This window comes from Rhinopithecus roxellana, chromosome 19, assembly GCF_007565055.1.
Source record: "Rhinopithecus roxellana isolate Shanxi Qingling chromosome 19, ASM756505v1, whole genome shotgun sequence".
Taxonomy (NCBI): Eukaryota; Metazoa; Chordata; class Mammalia; order Primates; family Cercopithecidae; genus Rhinopithecus; species Rhinopithecus roxellana.
This window is the reverse complement of record NC_044567.1, coordinates 71,726,194-71,745,774: the sequence shown is the minus strand read 5'-3', so window position 1 is coordinate 71,745,774 and position 19,581 is coordinate 71,726,194. Positions and strand designations below refer to the sequence as shown.

Sequence of the window (19,581 nt, the reverse complement as noted above, 5' to 3'; positions counted from 1 at the left end):
TCCAGGCCCCCCAAATTTTGCCCACTCTCCACTCTTACGTCACACATGTTTATGTGATACACATTCCCGGGCCTGGAGCCTCATTCGTGTTTTTGCCTTTTCTTGGAATGCCTTACCATCTCTTCCTTTCTTTGCTAAACCTCATGCATTCTTCAAGGCTGCCTTAAATCTCCTCGCCTTTTTCTTTCTTTCTTTGTGTTAAATAGGGGTCTCGCTCTGTTGCCCAGGCTGGTCTTGAACTCTTGGGCTCAAGCAGTCCTCCTGCCTTGGCCTTCCAAAGTGCTGGGATTATAGGCGTGAGCCACTGTGCCCAGCCTCCTTACCTTTATGCAATGTCTGAAGTGGTAGAAAGGAAATGCCTTGGGTGAAGAATCACAAGATGTGGGCTGAACCCTTAGCTCTGCTACTAGGTTGGTGGCCCTGAGGAAGCCACTGAAGGTCTCTTTGCCTTAGTTTTCTTGGGTGAAGAATCACAAGATGTGGACTGAACCCTTAGCTCTGCCACTAGGTTGGCGGCCCTGAGGAAGCCACTGAATGTCTCTTTGCCTTAGTTTTCTTGTCAGTAATACCTCTGCTGACTTACACACAGGGCTGTGTATGATTCACATGAGATGATGTTTGTGAAATGCCTTTGAAATCACAAAACATACTATAGCACCAATGCGTGATACTGTAATTTCCTGACAACTCTCGTTATTGATTTCATTCATTTATTTATGGGTTTTGCTGAAAAAATAATTAATTCCATGTTTTTCTTTCAGTGTCCATTATGCCAGCCATAATGTGATAAAGGATGGAGTGACAAACAAGAGCTGGTCCCTGCCCTCGGGGAGCTTATAGTCTAGCGTGGGAGACAGAAAGCAAACAAATGCATAATGGCTGGTGACTTCAGTGCTATAAAGAAAAATTAAGCAAGATGAGGAGTGGGGTGAAGGAGTGACAGAGACAGATGCTATTTTAGATGGAGGAGTCTGGGAAACTTCTCTGGGGAGACAACATTTGAGAGGAGATTTAAAAAAACCTAATTCACAATTTGCAACAATAGGAAACCATCTTTTGCAGGATTATAAAGAATATCTGCTTTCTCCCACCAAGATGAGTCTTCCCCACTTACTCGCCAATGTCACTATTAACAAGGGTATCATATCCTCAAGTGTTGGGTCAGAAAGAAGGTTGAAAACCATTGGCCCATTTAGTTTGCTTGTTTTATGGGTGAGAAAACCAGAGTTGACGAGGTTTTTGGAATTGCTCAGGAGGGAGACAAAGCTAGATGCTCTTTTATTTTAACTAGCGTGCTTCATGTTGGTTAGTTTCTCATTTCAATTTGATTATAAACTCCTTGAAAGCAAGAATTATATTTTCATATTTTTTTCATATTTTCCTAGTACCTAGAACAGTAATAATAGGCACCATCCCAAATGTGAAATTGAACATAAAACCAAGTGAAAAGAATCAGGTATACATCCAGGGACACCTACGATCTCATGATCTTACCTGCTTTTCTGAGTGAAGGTATATCCATTGCTGGATTTCCTCATAGTTTTGGAGCATCAGCAAAGTAGAAACACCAAACAAACCAGAGAGAAGTGGAGTTAGATAGTTCAGCCTTGGGAATCAGATAACCCTGGGAAATCTTTTCTATGTATGTCCGTGGTGATGTATGTGTGATATTAGTATTAAGTTGTGCCCATATTGTCACTTTTCTTTTCTTTTCTTTTTTTTTTTTTTTTGAGACGGAGTCTCGCTCTGTCGCCCAAGCTGGAGTGCAGTGGCCGGATCTCAGCTCACTGCAAGCTCCGCCTTTCGGGTTCATGCCATTCTCCTGCCTCAGCCTCCCGAGTAGCTGGGACTATAGGTGCCCGCCACCTCGCCCGGCTAGTTTTTTGTATTTTTTAGTAGAGACGGGGTTTCACCGTGTTAGCCAGGATGGTCTCGATCTCCTGACCTTGTGATCCGCCCGTCTCGGCCTCCCAAAGTGCTGGGATTACAGGCTTGAGCCACCGCGCCCGGCGTCACTTTTATTTTCTAATAGGTGTTTATGTACACCTATGACTGTGGTTCTAATGTGTCATTTTTGAGATTGTGAAAAAAATATTTTTGCATTGTTTTTCCCCTTTAATAACAATTTTTTAGAAGTATGCGCTAGGGCTCACGAGAGCTACCAGTGAATGGGCCGGGCGCGGTGGCTCAAGCCTGTAACCCCAGCACTTTGGGAGGCCGAGGCGAGCAGATCACAAGGTCAGGAGATCGAGACCATCCTGGCTAACACGGTGAAACCCGTCTCTACTAAAAATACAAAAAATTAGCTGGGCATGGTGGCGGGCGCCTGTAGTCCCAGCTACTTGGGAGGCTGAGGCAGGAGAATGGCGTGAACCCGGGGGCGGAGCTTGCAGTGAGCCGAGATGGCGCCACTGCACTCCAGCCTTGGCGACGGAGCGAGACTGCATCTCTAAATAAATAAATAAATAAATAAATAAAATAAAAATAATAAAAATAGTACAATTTTAAATTTTATTTAAAATTATTTTAAATACACCAAAAGCTGTATTAATTTCACTTTCAGTTTAGAACTTGAAAGCCTTTGGAAGAATATTATATATATCAAGAGACAAACCCAGGCAAAACTGGAAGAAAATTTTTGATTCCTTAGACTAAGATTTTAAGCACAGAGTTGGTCTCAAGTATACTAATTAGCATGCCAAACAGAAGTATGACTTTCTTCTTAATATTAGTATTAAGTTGTGCCCATATGGTCACTTTTATTTTCTAATAGGTGTTTATATACACATATGACTGTGGTTCTAACATTAAGTGACTCGTTCCAAAATTAAGTTTAGATGAGCAATATCACCTCAGGGGCAATATACTCATTTGGATGCTCATAGCTGGTCACCGATGCACTTTCAAAGTATCTTTACATACCTCTGACCCACGTGCGTTTGCAGTAAGCCATGAACGAATCCCATGTAATTCCTGATTTGAAAAACGATTCTTGCAAGATGGTGTAAGAGTTGGGATAGGCTTTGATTGTGAATTTTCTTCTTTCCTTCCCTTTTCTATTGCCTTCTTACCCCTTAATCAAAGGTGTGTGAAATTGAATAATAGAGAAGGAATCCAAAATCTTGACATCTCGGATGCTTGGTACCAGTCACGTAAAGTAAGGCTTCAGGCTGCGTACAGTGGCTCATGCCTGTAACCCCAGCATTTTGGGAGGCCGAGGTGGGAGGCTTGCTTGAGCCCTGGAGTTCAAGACTAGCTTGGGCAACATAGCGAGACCCCATCTCTACAGATAATAAAAATAATTAGCCAGGTGCATAGGCATGCACCTGTAGTCCCAGCTACTCAGGAGGCTGAGGTGGGAGGATCCCTTGAGCTCTGGAGGTCAAGGCTGGGGTGAGTGATGATTGCACCACTGCACTTCAGCCTGGGCAACCGTGTGAGACCCTGTTTCAAATAAATGAATAGATGAATGAATGAATGAGACAGAGACTTCGAAGAAACACGTCTGCCCTTTTGGTAAAGTGGAAGAAAGTCATACTTCTGTTTGGCATGCTAATTAGTACACTTGAGACCAACTCTATGCTTAAAATCTTAGTCTAAGGAATCAAAAAGTATCTTCCAGTTTTGCCTGGGTTTGTCTCTTGAAACGTATAATATTCTTACAAAGGCTTTCAAGTTCTAAACTAAAAGTGAAATTAATATAGCTTTTGGGATATGCAGATTTATTTAAATTTTTTAGTGCCTTCTGTGTAAAAAAAATGCAACAATTGGTATTATGATAATAGTTAACATCTTCCAAGTATGACATTAGACAGTTTGCACACATTTTACACATTGTGTCATCCCACCAAAATGCAAACAGCACCTGTAACAAGAATCTATGCTTTGTATGGGTGGAGATTTTGGTCTGTTTGTCTATATTCGATTTTTTCTTTATGCCCATTAATGAGAGCAATGCCAACTATATAATAACTACTAAGTAAATGTTTTTGGAATGAAAAGTTATTGAATCCTCCAGCAACTTTCTGTTCGTATGTTGCCAGTAGGTGATATGCTGTTAGCTGTTCACTCCATATTGTGGGACAGTGTGCATACAGTGAAGGATGATTTTCAGTTTCTGCCTTCTGTCTAGTAGATATGCACCTTATCTATATAAAAGGTTAAATAATAGGGTAACAGTTGTTTCTGGATGATATGGGAGATGTGAACAAAGCTAGAAGAATTATACGTAATGGAGATACGATTGAATATATATACATCACCTGGAGGTGTGCCTGAACAGGGCAAATGCTTAATGCATGTTTATTATTGTCATTGCTACTGTAACATCATTGTCATCATTTGATTTTTGTTTTGTTTTGAGATGGAGTCTTTGCTTCACTGCCCATGTTGGAGTGCAGTGGCGCGATCTCGGCTCACTGCAACATCCACCGCCTGAGTTCAAGCAATTTTCCTTGCCTCATCCTCCCGAGTAGCTGGGATTACAGGTGCCTGCCACCATGCCTGGCTAATTTTTGTATTTTATTTTATTTTTATTATTATACTTTAAGTTCTAGGGTACATGTGCATAACGTGCAGGTTTGTTACATATGTATACTTGTGCCATGTTGGTGTGCTGCACCCATCAACTCGTCAGCACCCATCAACTCATCATTTACATCAGGTATAACTCCCAATGCAATCCCTCCCCCCCGCCAATGATAGGCCCCGCTGTGTGATGTTCCGCTTCCTGAGTCCAAGTGATCTCATTGTTCAGTTCCCACCTATGAGTGAGAACATGTGGTGTTTGGTTTTCTGTTCTTGTGATAGTTTGCTAAGAATGATGGTTTCCAGCTGCATCCATGTCCCTACAAAGGACACAAACTCATCCTTTTTTATGGCTGCATAGTATTCCATGGTGTATATGTGCCATATTTTCTTAATCCAGTCTGTCACAGATGGACATTTGGGTTGATTCCAAGTCTTTGCTATTGTGAATAGTGCCTCAATGAACATACTTGTGCATGTGTCTTTATAGCAGCATGATTTATAATCCTTTGGGTATATACCCAGTAGTGGGATGGCTGGGTCATATGGTACATCTAGTTCTAGATCCTTGAGGAATTGCCATACTCTTTTCCATAATGGTTGAACTAGTTTATAATCCCACCAACAGTGTAAAAGTGTTCCTATTTCTCCACATCCTCTCCAGCTCCTGTTGTTTCCTGACTTTTTAATGATTGCCATTCTAACTGGTGTGAGATGGTATCTCATTGTGGTTTTGATTTGCATTTCTCTGATGGCGAGTGATGATGAGCATTTTTTCATGTGAATTTTTGTATTTTTAGTAGAGAAGGGGTTTTACCATGTTGGCCAGGCTGGTCTCAAACTCCTGACCGCAGGTGGTCTGCCTGCATTGGCCTCTCAAAGTGCGGGGATTACAGGCGTAAGCCACCGTGCCTGGCCTATCATTTTGTTTTATTTGACATTTAATAATTATACATATTTATGGGCTACCTAGTGATGTTTTCCTACATGTAATATATAATGAGCCAGTCAGGATGATTAGCATGTTCATCATCTCAAACATTTCTCATATCTTCGTGTTGGGAACACTCTATATCCTCCTTCTAGCTACTTAGACTATGATTGTTAACTGTAGTCATCCTACACTGGTGAATAGAACACTCAAACTTATTCCTCCTGTCCAACTATAATTTCGTGTCCCTTAACAAATCTCTTGCTCTCCCCCTTCTCCCTACTCTCCCCAGTTTCTGGTGTGCTCTGTTACACTTTTTACTTCTATGAGATCAACTTCTTTTTAGCTTCTGCATATGAATAAGAACATGCAGTGTTCAGCTTTCTGTGCCTGGCTTATTTTACTTAAGATAATATCCTTCAGTTCCATCCATGTTGCTGTGAATGACAAGACTTCATTATTTTTCATGGCTAAATAGTATTCTGTTGTGTGTATATACCACACTTTTTTTTTTTTTTGAGACGGAGTCTCGCTCTGTTGCCCAGGCTGGAGTGCAGTGGCTGAATCTCAGCTCACTGCAAGCTGCGCCTCCCGGGTCCACGCCATTCTCCGGCATCAGCCTCCCGAGTAGCTGGGACTATAGGTGCCTGCCACCATGCCCGGCTAGTTTTTTTTTTTTTTTTTTTTTTTTTAGTAGAGACAGGGTTTCACCGTGTTAGCCAGGATGGTCTCGATCTCCTGACCTCGTGATCCACCTGCCTTGGCCTCCCAAAGTGCTGGGATTACAGGCGTGAGTCACCGCGCCCGGCCTCCCACACTGTCTTTATCCATTCATCTGTTGTTGGATAGTTCGATTCCATATTTTGCCTACTGTGAATAGTGCTGCAGTAAACATGTGGGTGTGGATATCTCTTCAAAATACTGATTTTCTTTCCTTTGGATAAGTGCCCAGTAGGGGGATTGCTGGATCATATGGTAGTTCTAGTTATAGTTTTTTTTTTTTTTTTTTTTTTTTTTTTTTTTTTTTTTTTTTTTTTTTTTTTTTTTTTGAGACGGAGTCTCGCTCTGTCGCCCAGGCTGGAGTCTGGAGTGCAGTGGCCGGATCTCAGCTCACTGCAAGCTCCGCCCCCCGGGTTCCCGCCATTCTCCTGCCTCAGCCTCCCGAGTAGCTGGGACTATAGGCGCCCGCCACCGCGCCCGGCTAGTTTTTTGTATTTTTTTAGTAGAGATGGGGTTTCACCGTATTAGCCAGGATGGTCTCGATCTCCTGACCTCGTGATCCGCCCGTCTCGGCCTCCCAAAGTGCTGGGATTACAGGCGTGAGCCACCGCGCCCGGCCCTAGTTATAGTTTTTTGGGGAACCCCCGTACTATTCTCCATAGTGGCTTTATTAGTTTACATTTCCACCATCGGTGTCTAAGAGTTCCTGTCCCTCAATCTCCTCACAAGCATTTGCTGTTTTGTGTTTTTGATGATAGACATTCTAAGTGGAATGAGATGATACCTCATTGTGATTTTGATTTGCAGTTCCCTGACAATTAGTAATGCTGAGCAATTTTTGTATATTTGTTGGTGCATTTGTATGTCATCTTTTGAGAAATACCTTGTCAGATCATTTGTCCGTCTTTCTTTCACATATTTTGTGTATTTATTTTTTTTGAAATAGAGTCTCACTTTGTTGTCCAGGCTCAAGTAACCCTCCTACCTCAGCCTGAGTAGCTGGGACTATAGGTGCATGTCACCATGCCTAGTTCACTTGCCCATTTTTCAATCTATTATTATGATGATTTTTTTGCCATTGAGCTATTTTGAGTTCCTTATATATTTTGCATATTAATCCCCTGTTAGATAAACAGTTTGCAAATATTTTCTCCTATAGATTGTATTTTCACCCTATTGACTGTTTCCTTTGCTGTGCAGAAGCTTTTTAGCTTGATATAATCTCATTCGTTTCTTTTTGCTTTTGTTGCCTGTGCTTGTGAGGTCTTACTCATAAAATCTTTTCCCAGATGAACATCCTGAAGTGTTTTCCCTGTTTTTGCCTGATACTTTTGTGGTTTCGGGTTTTACGTTTAGGTCTTTGATTCATTTTGAGTTGATTTTTGCATAGGGTGATGGATGGGTGTCTAGGTTCATTCTTATGCATGTGCATATTCAGTTTCCCAGCACCATTTATTGAAGAGACTGTCTTCCCCAATGAGTATTCTTGCCACCTCTGTCAAAAATCAGGAAACTTGGCTTGGCTGTATTCAGACCTGTAATCCCAGCATTTTGGGAGGCTGAGGTGGGCAGATCGGAGTTTGAGGCCAGCCTGGGCAACATGGTGAAACCTCATCTCTACAAAAATTATCTGAGTGTGGTGGCATGTGCCTGTAATCCCAGCTAGTCAGGAGGCTGAGGTGGGAGGCTCGCTTGAGCCTGGGAGGCGCAGGTTGCGGTGAATCAAGATCGTGTCACTGCACTCCAGATGGGTTATAGAGTGAGACTCTACCTTGAAAAAAAAAAAAAAACAGTTGACTCTAGATACATGGATAAATTTCTGGGTTCTGTATTCTGTTCCATTGGTCTGTGTGTTTGTTTTTATGTCAGTACCATAAAAACAGCATTGTAGTACATTACTACAGCTTTGTGGTATATTTTGAAGTCTAGTAGTCTGATGCCTCCAGCTTTGTTCTTTTTGCTTAGGATAGCTTTGGTTCTTCAGGGTCTTTTGTGGTTCCATGCAGATTTTTAAGATTTTTTTTTTCTATTGCTGTGAGGAATGTTATTGATATTTTGATAGAGATTGCATTGAATCTGTAGCTTGCGTTGGGTAGTATAGTCATTTTAACAATATTAATTCTTCCAATCCATGAGCATGAAATAACTTTCCCTTTGTCTGTATCCTCTTCAATTTCTTTCATCAGTGTTTTGTAGTTTTTCTTTTAGAGAGCTTTCACTTCCTTGGTTAAATTTATTCCTAGGTAATTTTGGGGGCGGATTGCTATTGTAAATGAGATTGTCTTTTTGATTTCTTTTTCAACTAGTTCATTATTTATAGAAACACCACTTTCGTATTTTCGTGTGTTGATTTTGTATCCTGCAACTTTACTGAATTTATCAGTTCTAAGAAGTTTTTTTTTTTTTTTGTAGTTTTTAGAATTTTCTCTCTATAAGATCATGTTTTCCGCAAACAGAAACAATTTGACTTTCTCCTTTCCAATTTGAATGCCATTTATTACTTTCTCTTGTCTGATTACCATGGCTAAGACTTCCAGTACTGTGTTGAGTAAGAGTGATGAGAGTGGGCATCCTTGTCTTCTAGTTCTCAGAGGGAAAGCTTTCACCTTTTCTATATGATGTTAGCTGTGGGTTTGTCATATATGGCCTTTATTGTGTTGAGGTACTTTCCTTCAGTACTTAATTTATTGGGAGTTTTTAATTGAGATGTTGAATTTTATCAAATATTTTTTCTGCATCTATTGAGATTATCATATGGGTTTTGTCCTTTATAGTTGATGTGATGTATCACATTTATTGATTTGTGTATGTTGACCCATCCTTGCCTTCCTGGGATAAATTCCACTTGATCATAGTATATTATCTTTGTGATGTATTGTTGGATTTGATTTGCTAGCATTCTGTTGAGGATTTTTTGTGTGTATATTCATCAGGGATATTGTCCTGTACTTTTCTTTTTCTGTTGTATTCTCATCTGCTTTTGATATCAGGGTTATTCTAGCCTCTTAGAATGAATTAGGTAGAATACCCTCCCCTTTGATTTTTTGGAATAGTTTGAGAAGAATTGGTATGCATTTTTCTTGAAAGGTTTGGTAGAATTCAGTATGAAAGCCATTTAGTCCTGGACTTCTCTTTGTTGGCAGATTTTGTATTATTGATTCAAACTCATTACTTGTTATTGGTCTGTTCAGGTTTTAAAAAAACATGTCTTCTTGGTTCAGTCTTGGTAGGTTGTATATGTCCAGAAATTTATCCATTTCCTCTACGTTTTTGAATTTATTGGTGTAGAGTTGTTTGTAGTATCCTGTAATGATTCTTTCTATTTCTTTGGCATCCATTGTGATGTCTCCTTTTTCTTGTCTGATTTTGTTTGAGTCATACCTCTTTTTTCTTAATCTAGCTAATGGTTTCTCAATTTTATCTTTACACAAAACCAACTTCTATTTTGTTGGTTTTTTAAATACATTTTTTATTTCAATTTCATTTATTTTTCCTCTGATCTTTATTATTTCTTTCCTTTACTAATTTTGGGTTTGATTTATTCTTGCTTTCCTAGTTTCCTTGAGATACATTGTTAGGTTATTTGAAATCTTTCTAGTTTTTTATTGTAGGCCTTTATTATTATACAGTTGCCTCATAGTACTACTTTTGCTGTGTCCCATAGGTTGCGGTAAGTTGTGCCTCTATTTTCATTTACTTTAAGGAATTTTAAAATTCCATTCTTAATTTTGTCCTTCACTCATTGGCTGTTCAAGAGTATGTTGTTTAATTTATTTGTATCATTTTGCATGTTCCTCATGTTACTGATATTTTCCACTGTGGTTAAATCAGATACTTAGTATGATTTCAATTTCAAAGTCTAAAAACATTTTTGAGACTTGTTTTGTGTCCTAACATATGGTCAGTCCTGGTGAATGTTCTATGTGCTGTCGACAAGAATGTATTTTCTGTAGCTGTTGCGTGAAATGTTCTGTAAATGTCTGTTAGGTCTGTTTGTTCTGTGGTGTAGTCTGTCTGAATAATCTGTCCAGTGCTGAGAGTGAGATGTTAGAATCCCCAGCTATTACACTATTTGAGTCTCTCTCTCCTTTTAGAGCTAATAATGTTTGCTTTATATATCTGAGTGCTCTGGTATTGAATGTGTATATATTTACAGTTGTTATATTCTCTTGTTGAATTGATCCCCTTATTATTATGTAATGTCTTTCTTTGTCTAATTTCACAACTTTTGACTTGAAGTCTGTTTTGTCTGATACAAGGACAACTACTCCTGCTTATTTTTGGTTTTTGTTTGCATAGAATATCTTTTTCCATACCTTTGCTTTCATTCAGTCTATGTGTGTCTGTAGGTCAGGTGAGTTTCTTTTAGGCAGCATATAGTTGAGTCTAGTCTTTTGTTGTTGTTGTTGTTTTTTAATCTAGTTATCTAGTCTGTGTCTTTTAATGAGGTATTTAATTCACCTTACATTCAAGGTTATTATTAATAGGTGAGGACTTATCTTGTCATTTTATTGATTTCTGGTTGTTTTGTATATCCTTTGTTCCTTACTTCGTCTTATTGTTTATTTTTGTGGTTGGGTAGTGTTCTGAAGTGAAAAGGCTTGATTTCTTTCTTTCTGGTTGTCCTTTGTATTTTGGCTCCACCTATGAGTTTTATAGTGTCACATGTTTTTATAATGGCTGTTATGATCTTTTCACTTCCAGGTATAATACTCCTTTGAGCATTTCTTGTAAGACTGGTCTAGTGGTGATGGATTACCTTTGTTTTTGCTTGTCTGTGAAAGATTTTATTTCTCTTTCATTTCTGGAAGATATCTTTGCTACATGTAATATTCTTGGTTGGCAGATTTTTTTTTTTTCTTTTAGTACTTTGAACATAAAATCCTATTCTCTCTTGATTGGTAAGATTTCTGCTGAGAAATCTGCTATTAGTCTAATGGGAATTCCCTCATAGGTGATTTGATGCTTTTCTCTTGCTGTTTTTGTTGTTGTTGTTTGTTTGTTTTTGAGATGGAGTCTTGCTCTGTTGCCCAGGCTGGATTGCAGTGGTGTGGTCTCGGCTCACTGCAACCTCCGCCTCCTGGGTTCAAGTGATTCTCCTGCCTCAGCCTCCCAAGTAGCGGAGATTACAGGCACCTGCTACCACACCCAGCTAATTTTTTGTATTTTTAGTAGAGACAGAGTTTCACCATGTTGGCCAGGCTGGTCTTGAACTCCTGACATCGTGATCTGCCTGCCTCGGTCTCCCAAAGTACTGGGATTACAGGCATGAGCCACTGCACCCAGTCCTTCTCTTGCTGTTTTTAGAATTCCTTGTCTTTGACTTTTGATAATTTGACTCTAATGTGCCTAAGAGGGGTCCTGTTTGAATGGAATCTATTTGGGATTCTTTTGGCTTCCTGGATCTGGAAGTTTCCAAGACTTAGGAAGTTTTCAGCTACTATTTCATTCAATGTTTTCTGTACATTTCCCCTTCTTTTCTCTTTCTGGAACACCTACAATGTGAATGTTTGTTCACTTAATGGTGTCCCCTGAATTATGTAGGCTTTCTTCATTCCATTTTACGTTTTTCTTTTTCCGTTTTTCTGTGTTATTTCACAAGATCTGTCTTCAAGTTCAAAAATTCAGCCACGCATGGTGGCTCACACCTGTAATCCCAGCACTTTGGGAGGCCAAGGCGGGCAGATCACTTGAGGTTAGGAGTTTGATACCAACCTGGCTAACATGCTGAAACCCTATCTCTACCAAAAAATACGAAAATTAGCTGGATGTGATGGCACACGCTTGTAGTCCCAGCTACTCAGGAGGGCTGAGGGCGGACCCCGGAGGTGGAGATTGCAGTGAGCTGAGATAATGCCACTGTACTCCAGCCTGGGTGACAGTGAGAACCTGTCTCCAAATAAATAAATAAGTAAATAAGTAAAATTCTGCTTGGTCTATTCTTTTGGTAAAGCTCTAGCTTGTATTTATTTGTTTATTCATTGAATTATTCTACTCTAGGATACCTGTTTTGTTTTTTTTATGGTATATTTCTTGTTGAATTTCTTGTTCAGGTAATGAATTGTTTTCCTGATTTCATCAAATTGTCTAGCTCTATTATCTTGTATCTCACTGTAAAAAATAAAAAACAATTATTTTGAATTCTTTTTCTGTCATTTTGTATATTTCTCTATCATTAGGGTCTATTACACAGGAATTATTGTATTCCTTTGGAGGTTTCATGTTTCCTTGCTTTTTCATGTTTGATGTATCCCTATGTTGATTTCTATGCATCTGGTGGAATAGTTGCTTCTTCCAACTTTATGCAGTAGGTTTTGCAGGGAAAGAAATATTCATATGAATGGATCTTGGGGTGTTGGTTTAGTGGGATGCATTGATTTTGGTTCCAGGTGGGCATAGTAGTGTAGTTTTTGTGTAGTTTCTTCAACTGTAATCCATGCTAGTGATGTTTGTGAGTGTCTCAGTGGCCTCAGCTGAGAGGCTTTGTGGTAGTGGTGACATGACTTTGCCAGGGATGTGCTCACTGGACTATTTGTCAGGTCAGCGATGCATTCGTTCACATGGTGGGTTGTCCAACTTGGGGTCTCACTTGCTGGGGTTGGGGTTGGTGCCCTTACTCTGGCTGAGGGCACAGTTGCTTGGTTGCTTGGCCAGTCTGGGAGTATGCCTGCCAGAGGTGGCCTGTTGGGCGTTTCTCAAGTTCAGGACATGAGCACACTGCTGCTTAGCTCTCCTGGGGGAAATGCCTACTGCGGACAGCCCACAGGGCTGGCTATTTCTCAGGCATGAGAGGTGGGCATAAGGCTGCTTGACAGCCCTCTGGTCATGTCTGTCGGGAGTGGCCTGAGGAGTTGCTTCTCAGGCCTGGGATGTGAACGCAGGGCTGCTCAGCTGGCATAGGGGAGTTGCTGCAGGGGTTGACTCATGGACTGTTTTTCAGGCCTGGGATGTGGACATAGGGCAACTTGGCTGACCTGGGGGTATGTCTGCCAGGGGCATCCTGCAGGGTTGTTTCTCAGGCCCTGATTGAGGTGTGGAACCTTTCGGCGGGCTGGGGGCATGTCTGTAGGGGGCTGCACTGCCCGACTGTTTCACAGATCCTGGATGCAGGAGTGTAGTCACTCTGCTAGTCTGTCAGTTGCTCAAGGCCTTCTGCTTGCAGGAGGGTATACAGCAGTTTGGTTGGGGCTCGAGAGTGGATTTGCCCTGGGTGGGACTGTTTCTGTGGCTGAAAGTGAGGATGGTGGTTTTCCTTCAGTGCAGGACCAGAGTCACAGCCATTCCTGGGGCCTGGGGTGTGGAGTTCAGCCACCTGTGTAGGTTTAGTGGCATGAAGATGGAGTCTCAGTGCTGGAAAGGTGCAGTGGCTACTGGCCCCAAGAGGAGGGCACACTCCAGAGGGAGCTGTGGTCTGAAGATGGCGCCGTGCTGTAGTAACTTGGCTCATGGGGTGGGTGGGGAGTGGGGTGTACTCCTAATCTGGGGCAGTGCAACTGTACGAATTCCCAGCAGCTCTCCAAACTGGGCTCAGAACTTGCAAGTACTGGGGGATCCTCCTGTAGTAAGGACTGTAGGTGTTTGCCATGGCAGTGGGGGCAGGTGAGAATCTCCTGCTTACCTTTTCCTCACAGGGAGAAGGCCCTCATACGTCCAGGCCTACCCAATCCTGGTAGAAGAGATGGGGCCACAGAGGCTGGGGGCCTTCATGCTGCCCTTCTAGACTTTCAGTCACCACAGGGGCCTCTCCACTTCCCCACTGCAGTCCAGTGCTTTCCCACACTGAAGTCAAATCTTAGCTGTTTATTCATTGCCTTTGTCCTTCCATAAGAAAGTGGGGGCAAGTGAGCACCAGGTGCCTCTAATCAGCCATCTTGCTGATGTCCCACCCACCATTTGTTCTATGATTTTTCATGAATCTGACGAGAGCTCTAAAGTGAATGTTCATCTCTTCGTTGAAGTGGTCAGAAGGTGGTGTCCTGGACACGATGATCTTCTCAGCTTGGACAGAATGTGGACAGGCAGGGAGAGGAGAGGAGCTACTTGAGAGGAGGAGAATCCTGAAAACATGGGGACTGAGGTGGAAATCATGTGTTTCCTGATCCTTAGATAGGGAGACCAACTGGTCTGGTGTAGAAAGGGCACATGGATTATTAGAGGGAGTAAGGTTAAGATTGACAAATCAGAATGTGTTTATTCTGTTATGAATGCTATATTAAAGTCACAAAATTGGTATTGAAACCCTGCATGTGTCTGTGAGCAACCAAATATTCCTTTTTTTTTTTTTTTTTTTTTTTGAGACAGAGTCTTGCTCTGCTACCCAGGCTACAGTGCAGTGGCGCTATATTGGCTCACTACAACCTCTGCCTCCCAGTTCAAGCAGTTCTTCTGCCTCAGCCACCCAAGTAGCTGGGATTACAGATGCCCGCCGCCAAGCCTGGCTAATTTTTTTTGTGTTTATTAGAGACAGGGTTTCATCATGTTGGCCAGGGTGGTCTGGAACTCCTGACTTCAGGTGATCTGCCCGCCTCGGCCTCCCAGATTGCTGGGATTACAGGCATGAGCCACTACGCCTGGCTCCAAATACCCTTTAATGGGAAATTATATGGTCTCTTTTTTTTTTTTTTTTTTTTTTAAAAAAAACATTGTAATCTGTAGTCGCAACATTGTATCTGCTTGAGAAATAATATTTGTAGCTTTGGGGTCACATAGCCTCTGAGACAAACTTTGTGCTAATAAAAAGGCTACTGTTCAGCCTTCTGTTTTTGAAATTTAAGAACCTCATTTATTACCAACTTCTCTTAGGATTATTAACTCAAACATTTCTTAGAGGATTAGTACAAATATTATGTTCTCTCTTCATCTCTATAACAGGCTGTAATTCTGAGGACCAACCTTGTGCCTTATTCATCCCTGTATCTCTTCCAGCACTGAATACAGTTCCTGGCATAAACTCAGGATGCAATAAATTGTGTTTGAATTGAATTTTCAAAGCATTCGAGGCTGGCCACCTCTGCACTTGGTGGGAGTAATTTGCATTTGAGCTGCATGTTTTGAGATATATCAATATCATTTAATATTGTTCTTTAGGTCCAGCCTGATGAGTGAAGAGGCTAAGCGAGGAGCACCCAACCCTTGGCTCTTTGAGGAGCCAGAGGAGACCAGAGGCTTGGGTTTTGATGAAATCCGGCAACAGCAGCAGAAAATTATCCAAGGTACCAAATACCCTGAGGAGTGTGGGCTCAGAAACCTTGCCAGAATTTTTTGTTGGTTTGTTTGTTTTTGAGACAGAATCTTGCTCTGTCACCCAGGCTGGAGTGCAGTGACGTGATCTTGGCTCACTGCAACCTCCACCTCTTGGGTTCAAATGATTCTCCTGCCTCAGTCTTCCGAGAGGCTGGGACTACAGGCGCGTGCCACCATGCCTGGCTAATTTTTCGTATTTTTTAGTCAAGACAGGGTTTCACCCTGTTAGCCAGGATGGTCTTGATCTCCTGACCTCATGATCCTCCCACCTTGGCCTCCCAAAGTGCTGGGATTACAGGCGTGAGCCACCACACCCGACCACCAGATTTTTTACTGGAGCCTTCATTGTTCCTCATCCCCATTGAAAACTGGAGTGAAAACTGCTGGTCTTTTAAAGCTTTTGGTGTGTGCCTCAGGATACCTGAGCAATAGACAGTTGCTGTCACTCATCTCGGTGGCTCATGGAAGTGGTGATTTTCCATTGGGCAAGAGCAGAGACAGCAGATCTGAGTCGAAGTCCGAGTGAATTTGATGCCTATGCTCTGTGCTTTAGCTTCACGACTGGGAATTAGTCTCCAAACACAAGACTCCATTTTTTTGTTGTTGTTGTTGTTATAAAATAGTCAATTTGGCTTTTCTTTTTTATCTTTTGCCCTGTGGCTTTTCTACTTTTTTTTTTTTTTTAACTTTCTTATGTTTGTAAAATCTCAGAAGTAATGCATGATTGTTATACAAAGTGTAAACAATATAGGAATGTATAAGATGAAAGCCCTCCATATTGGTTCTCCAATCTCGAACTAGAAACAGATTAATATGTATTTCCTTAGACGTTTTGTATATATTCACATACATATATTCAATATAAATATACTTACTTTACATAAATGGAATCATGAGATATTTAGCTCTCTCCATATATATATAATGCCACACCTTTTTAAAACTTAGTATGTGTCGGCTGGGTGTGGTGGCTCACGCTTGCAATCCCAGCACTTTGGGAGGCCAAGGCGGGTGGATCACCTGAGATCAGGAGTTAGAGACCAGCCTGGCCAATATGGTGACACTCCGTCTCTACTAAAAATAAAAAAATTAGCCGGGTATGGTGGCACGCACCTGTAAACCCAGCTACTCAGAAGGCTGAGGCAGGAGAATCACTTGAACCCGGGAGGCAGAAGTTGTAGTGAGCTGATATAGCGTGCCACTGCACTCCAGCCTGGATGACAGAGTGAGACTCCATTTCAAAGAAAACAAAAAACTTAGTATGTATTATGGACTTTTTAAAATGTCAGTATGTACAGATACATTATTCTTTCTAATTCTGCTTTTTGTGTTTTCCCGAGACAGAGTCTCACTCTGTCACCCAGGCTGGAGTGCAGTGGCGCGATCTCGGCTCACTGCAAGCTCCGCCTCCTGGGTTCACGCCATTCTCCTGCCTCAGCCTCCCGAGTAGCTGGGACCACAGGCGCCTGCCACGTTGCCCAGCTAATTTTTTGTATTTTTTTTTTTTTTAGTAGAGACGGGGTTTCACCGTGCTAGCCAGGATGGTCTCAATCTCCTGACCTCGTGATCTGCCTGTCTCGGCCTCGCAAAGTGCTGGTTTTATAGGCTTGAGCCACCACACCTGGCCAATTCTGCTTTTTAAAATCAGCTTTATTGCCAGGCCTGGTGGCACACACCTGTACTCCTGACACTTTGGGAAGCCAAGGCGACAGGATGGCTTGAGTGTAGGAGTTTGACACTAGCCTAGGCAACATAGTAAAATCCCATCTTTAAATAAATTAACAAATAAAAAGGAAGAGGAAGGAGGAGGAGGAGGAGAAAATAAACCTAAAATCAGCTTTATTGAGATATAGTTGACGTGATCATTAATGGCCCATGTTTGAAGTATATGATTTGATAAGCTTTGACATGCGTATATGCCTGTGAAACCATCACTACAATAAAAATAATGAACCTAATTGTTACTCCCAAAAGTTTTCTTCATGCCTCTTTATAATTCTTCCTATTGTTCCTCCCCGCCATGCCCAGACAACTGCTGAACTGCTTTCTGTCACTATAAATTAGTTTCTATTTTCTATAATTTTATATAAATAGAACTATACAGTATGTATCTTTTGGGGAAGAAGGGGCTCTGGCTTCTTTGTCTAAGCATAATTATTTTAAGGTTCATTGAACTGGTTATGTGTATTAGTATTTCACTCTTTTTTTTTTTTTTTTTTTTGAGACACGGTCTGACTTTGTTGCCTAGGCTAGAGTGCAGTGGTACGATCTTGGCTCACCACAACCTCCACCTCCTGGGTTCAAGCAATTCTCCTGCCTCAGCTTCCCGAGTGGCTGGGATTACAGGCGCCCGCCATCATGCCCAGTTAATTTTTTTGGTATTTTTAGTAGAGATGGGGTTTCACCATGTTGGCCAGGCTGGTCTTGAACTCCTGACCTCAAGTGATCCACCCAACTCAGCCTCCCAAAGTGCTGGGATTATAGGCGTGAGCCACCACACCTGGCCTGTGTTTCACTCTTACATTGTAGATTTGTATTTCATTGTATGGATTTACCTCAATCTGTGTATCCATTCACCTGTTGATTAATATTTGGGTGGTTTTCAGTTTTTGGCTGTTACAAAGAAAGCTGCTATTTGCATTCATGTATCAGTCTTTGTATGGACATAAATTTGCATTTTTTTCCTGAGGTAAATACCTACAAGTGGAATGACTGAGTCATATAGTAGCTGTATGACTTTTTAAATTTAAAACAATTTTTAATTTGCAAGTAAAAATTATATTTATGGTTTGCAACATGTTGCTTCGAAATATGTATACATAGTAGAACGGGCAAGTCAATCTAATTAACTTGTGTATTAGCTCACATGCATATTTATTTGGGGTGAGAACACTTCAAATCTACTCTCTTAGCAGTTTTTAAGCATATTAGTCACCCTATTGTACTATTGATCTACTGATCTTTTGAGCTTATTCTTTCTGTCTAACTGAAATTTTGTATTCTGTGACCCGCATCTCCTCATCTCTTCCCCAACTCCCAGGGCTTGGTAACCACTCCTCTGCTCTCTGCTTCTCTGAGTTCACTTTTTTCAGATTCCATGTATAAGTGAGATCATGTGGTATTTGTCTGGTTTTCTTTGCCTACAAATGCCAGCAGTGGGATTGCTGGGATCACTTTTAATTTTTTGAAGAACCTCCATACTGTTTTCCATAATGGCTGCAGTAAATTTACATCCTCACCAACAGTGTGCAGGGATTCCCTTTTCTCCACATTCTTGCCAGTACTTATCTTTTTTCTTTTTGATCATAGCCATTCTGACAGGTGTGAGGTGATAGCTCATCATGTTTTGTTTGTTTTTGTTTGTTTTTGAGACAGAGTCTCGCTGTGTCACCCAGGCTGGAGTGCAGTGATGCAGTCTCAGCTCACTGCAAGCTCCGCCTCCCGGGTTCCCGCCATTCTCCTGCCTCAGCCTCCCGAGTAGCTGGGACTACAGGCGCCCGCCACCACGCCCGGCTACTTTTTTGTATTTTTAGTAGAGATGGGGTTTTACCGTGTTAGTCAGGATGGTCTCGATCTCCTGACCTTGTGATCCTCCCCCCTCGGCCTCCCAAAGTGCTGGGATTACAGGCGTGAGCCGCCCCACCCAGCCTGTTTGTTTTTTTTGAGACTGTTGCCCAGACTGGAAAGCAGTGCCGTGATCCTGGCTTACTGCAACCTCCATCTCCCAGGTTCAAGCGATTCTCCTGCCTCAGCCTCCTGAGTAGCTGGGATTACAGGCGAGTACCACCATGCCCAGCTAAGTTTTGTATTTTTAGTAGAGATAGGGTTTCTCCATGTTGGCCAGGCTGGTCTCAAACTCCTGACCTCAGGTGACCCGCCCACCTTGGCCTCCCATAGTGCTGGGATTACAGGTGTGAGCCGCTGCGTGTATGGGCCTATTTCTGTTGTACTCTCTGTTCTTTTCCATTGGTCTATTTATCTTTATACCAGTGCCACACTGTATTAATTCTTTTACCTTTATGATGAGTCATTAAGTAAGATAGTACAGGTCATCCAGCTTCGTTTATTTTTACGATTTTATTGGATATTCTAGGTCTTTTGCATTTCCATGTGAATTTTAGAATCTCTTTTTAATTTTACAGAAGAAAGCTTCCTGGGCA

The 19,581-nt window shown here is 41.6% G+C and overlaps 1 protein-coding gene across 4 annotated transcripts in view; it reads left to right on the top strand.

The window, feature by feature from the left end:
- STX8 (syntaxin 8) overlaps positions 1 to 19,581 on the top strand; it is a 305,088-nt gene that overhangs the window by 26,294 nt on the left and 259,213 nt on the right. For all 4 annotated transcript variants that reach the window (XR_004055028.1, XR_004055029.1, XM_030923464.1 and 1 more), the window contains exon 2: positions 15,266 to 15,390. Coding sequence is in view for 2 of the 4 variants with exons in the window: in XM_030923464.1 (XP_030779324.1) it covers positions 15,276 to 15,390 (115 nt within the window). In the remaining 2 variants the exon portion in view is untranslated. The remainder of the gene's footprint in view (positions 1 to 15,265; positions 15,391 to 19,581) is intronic.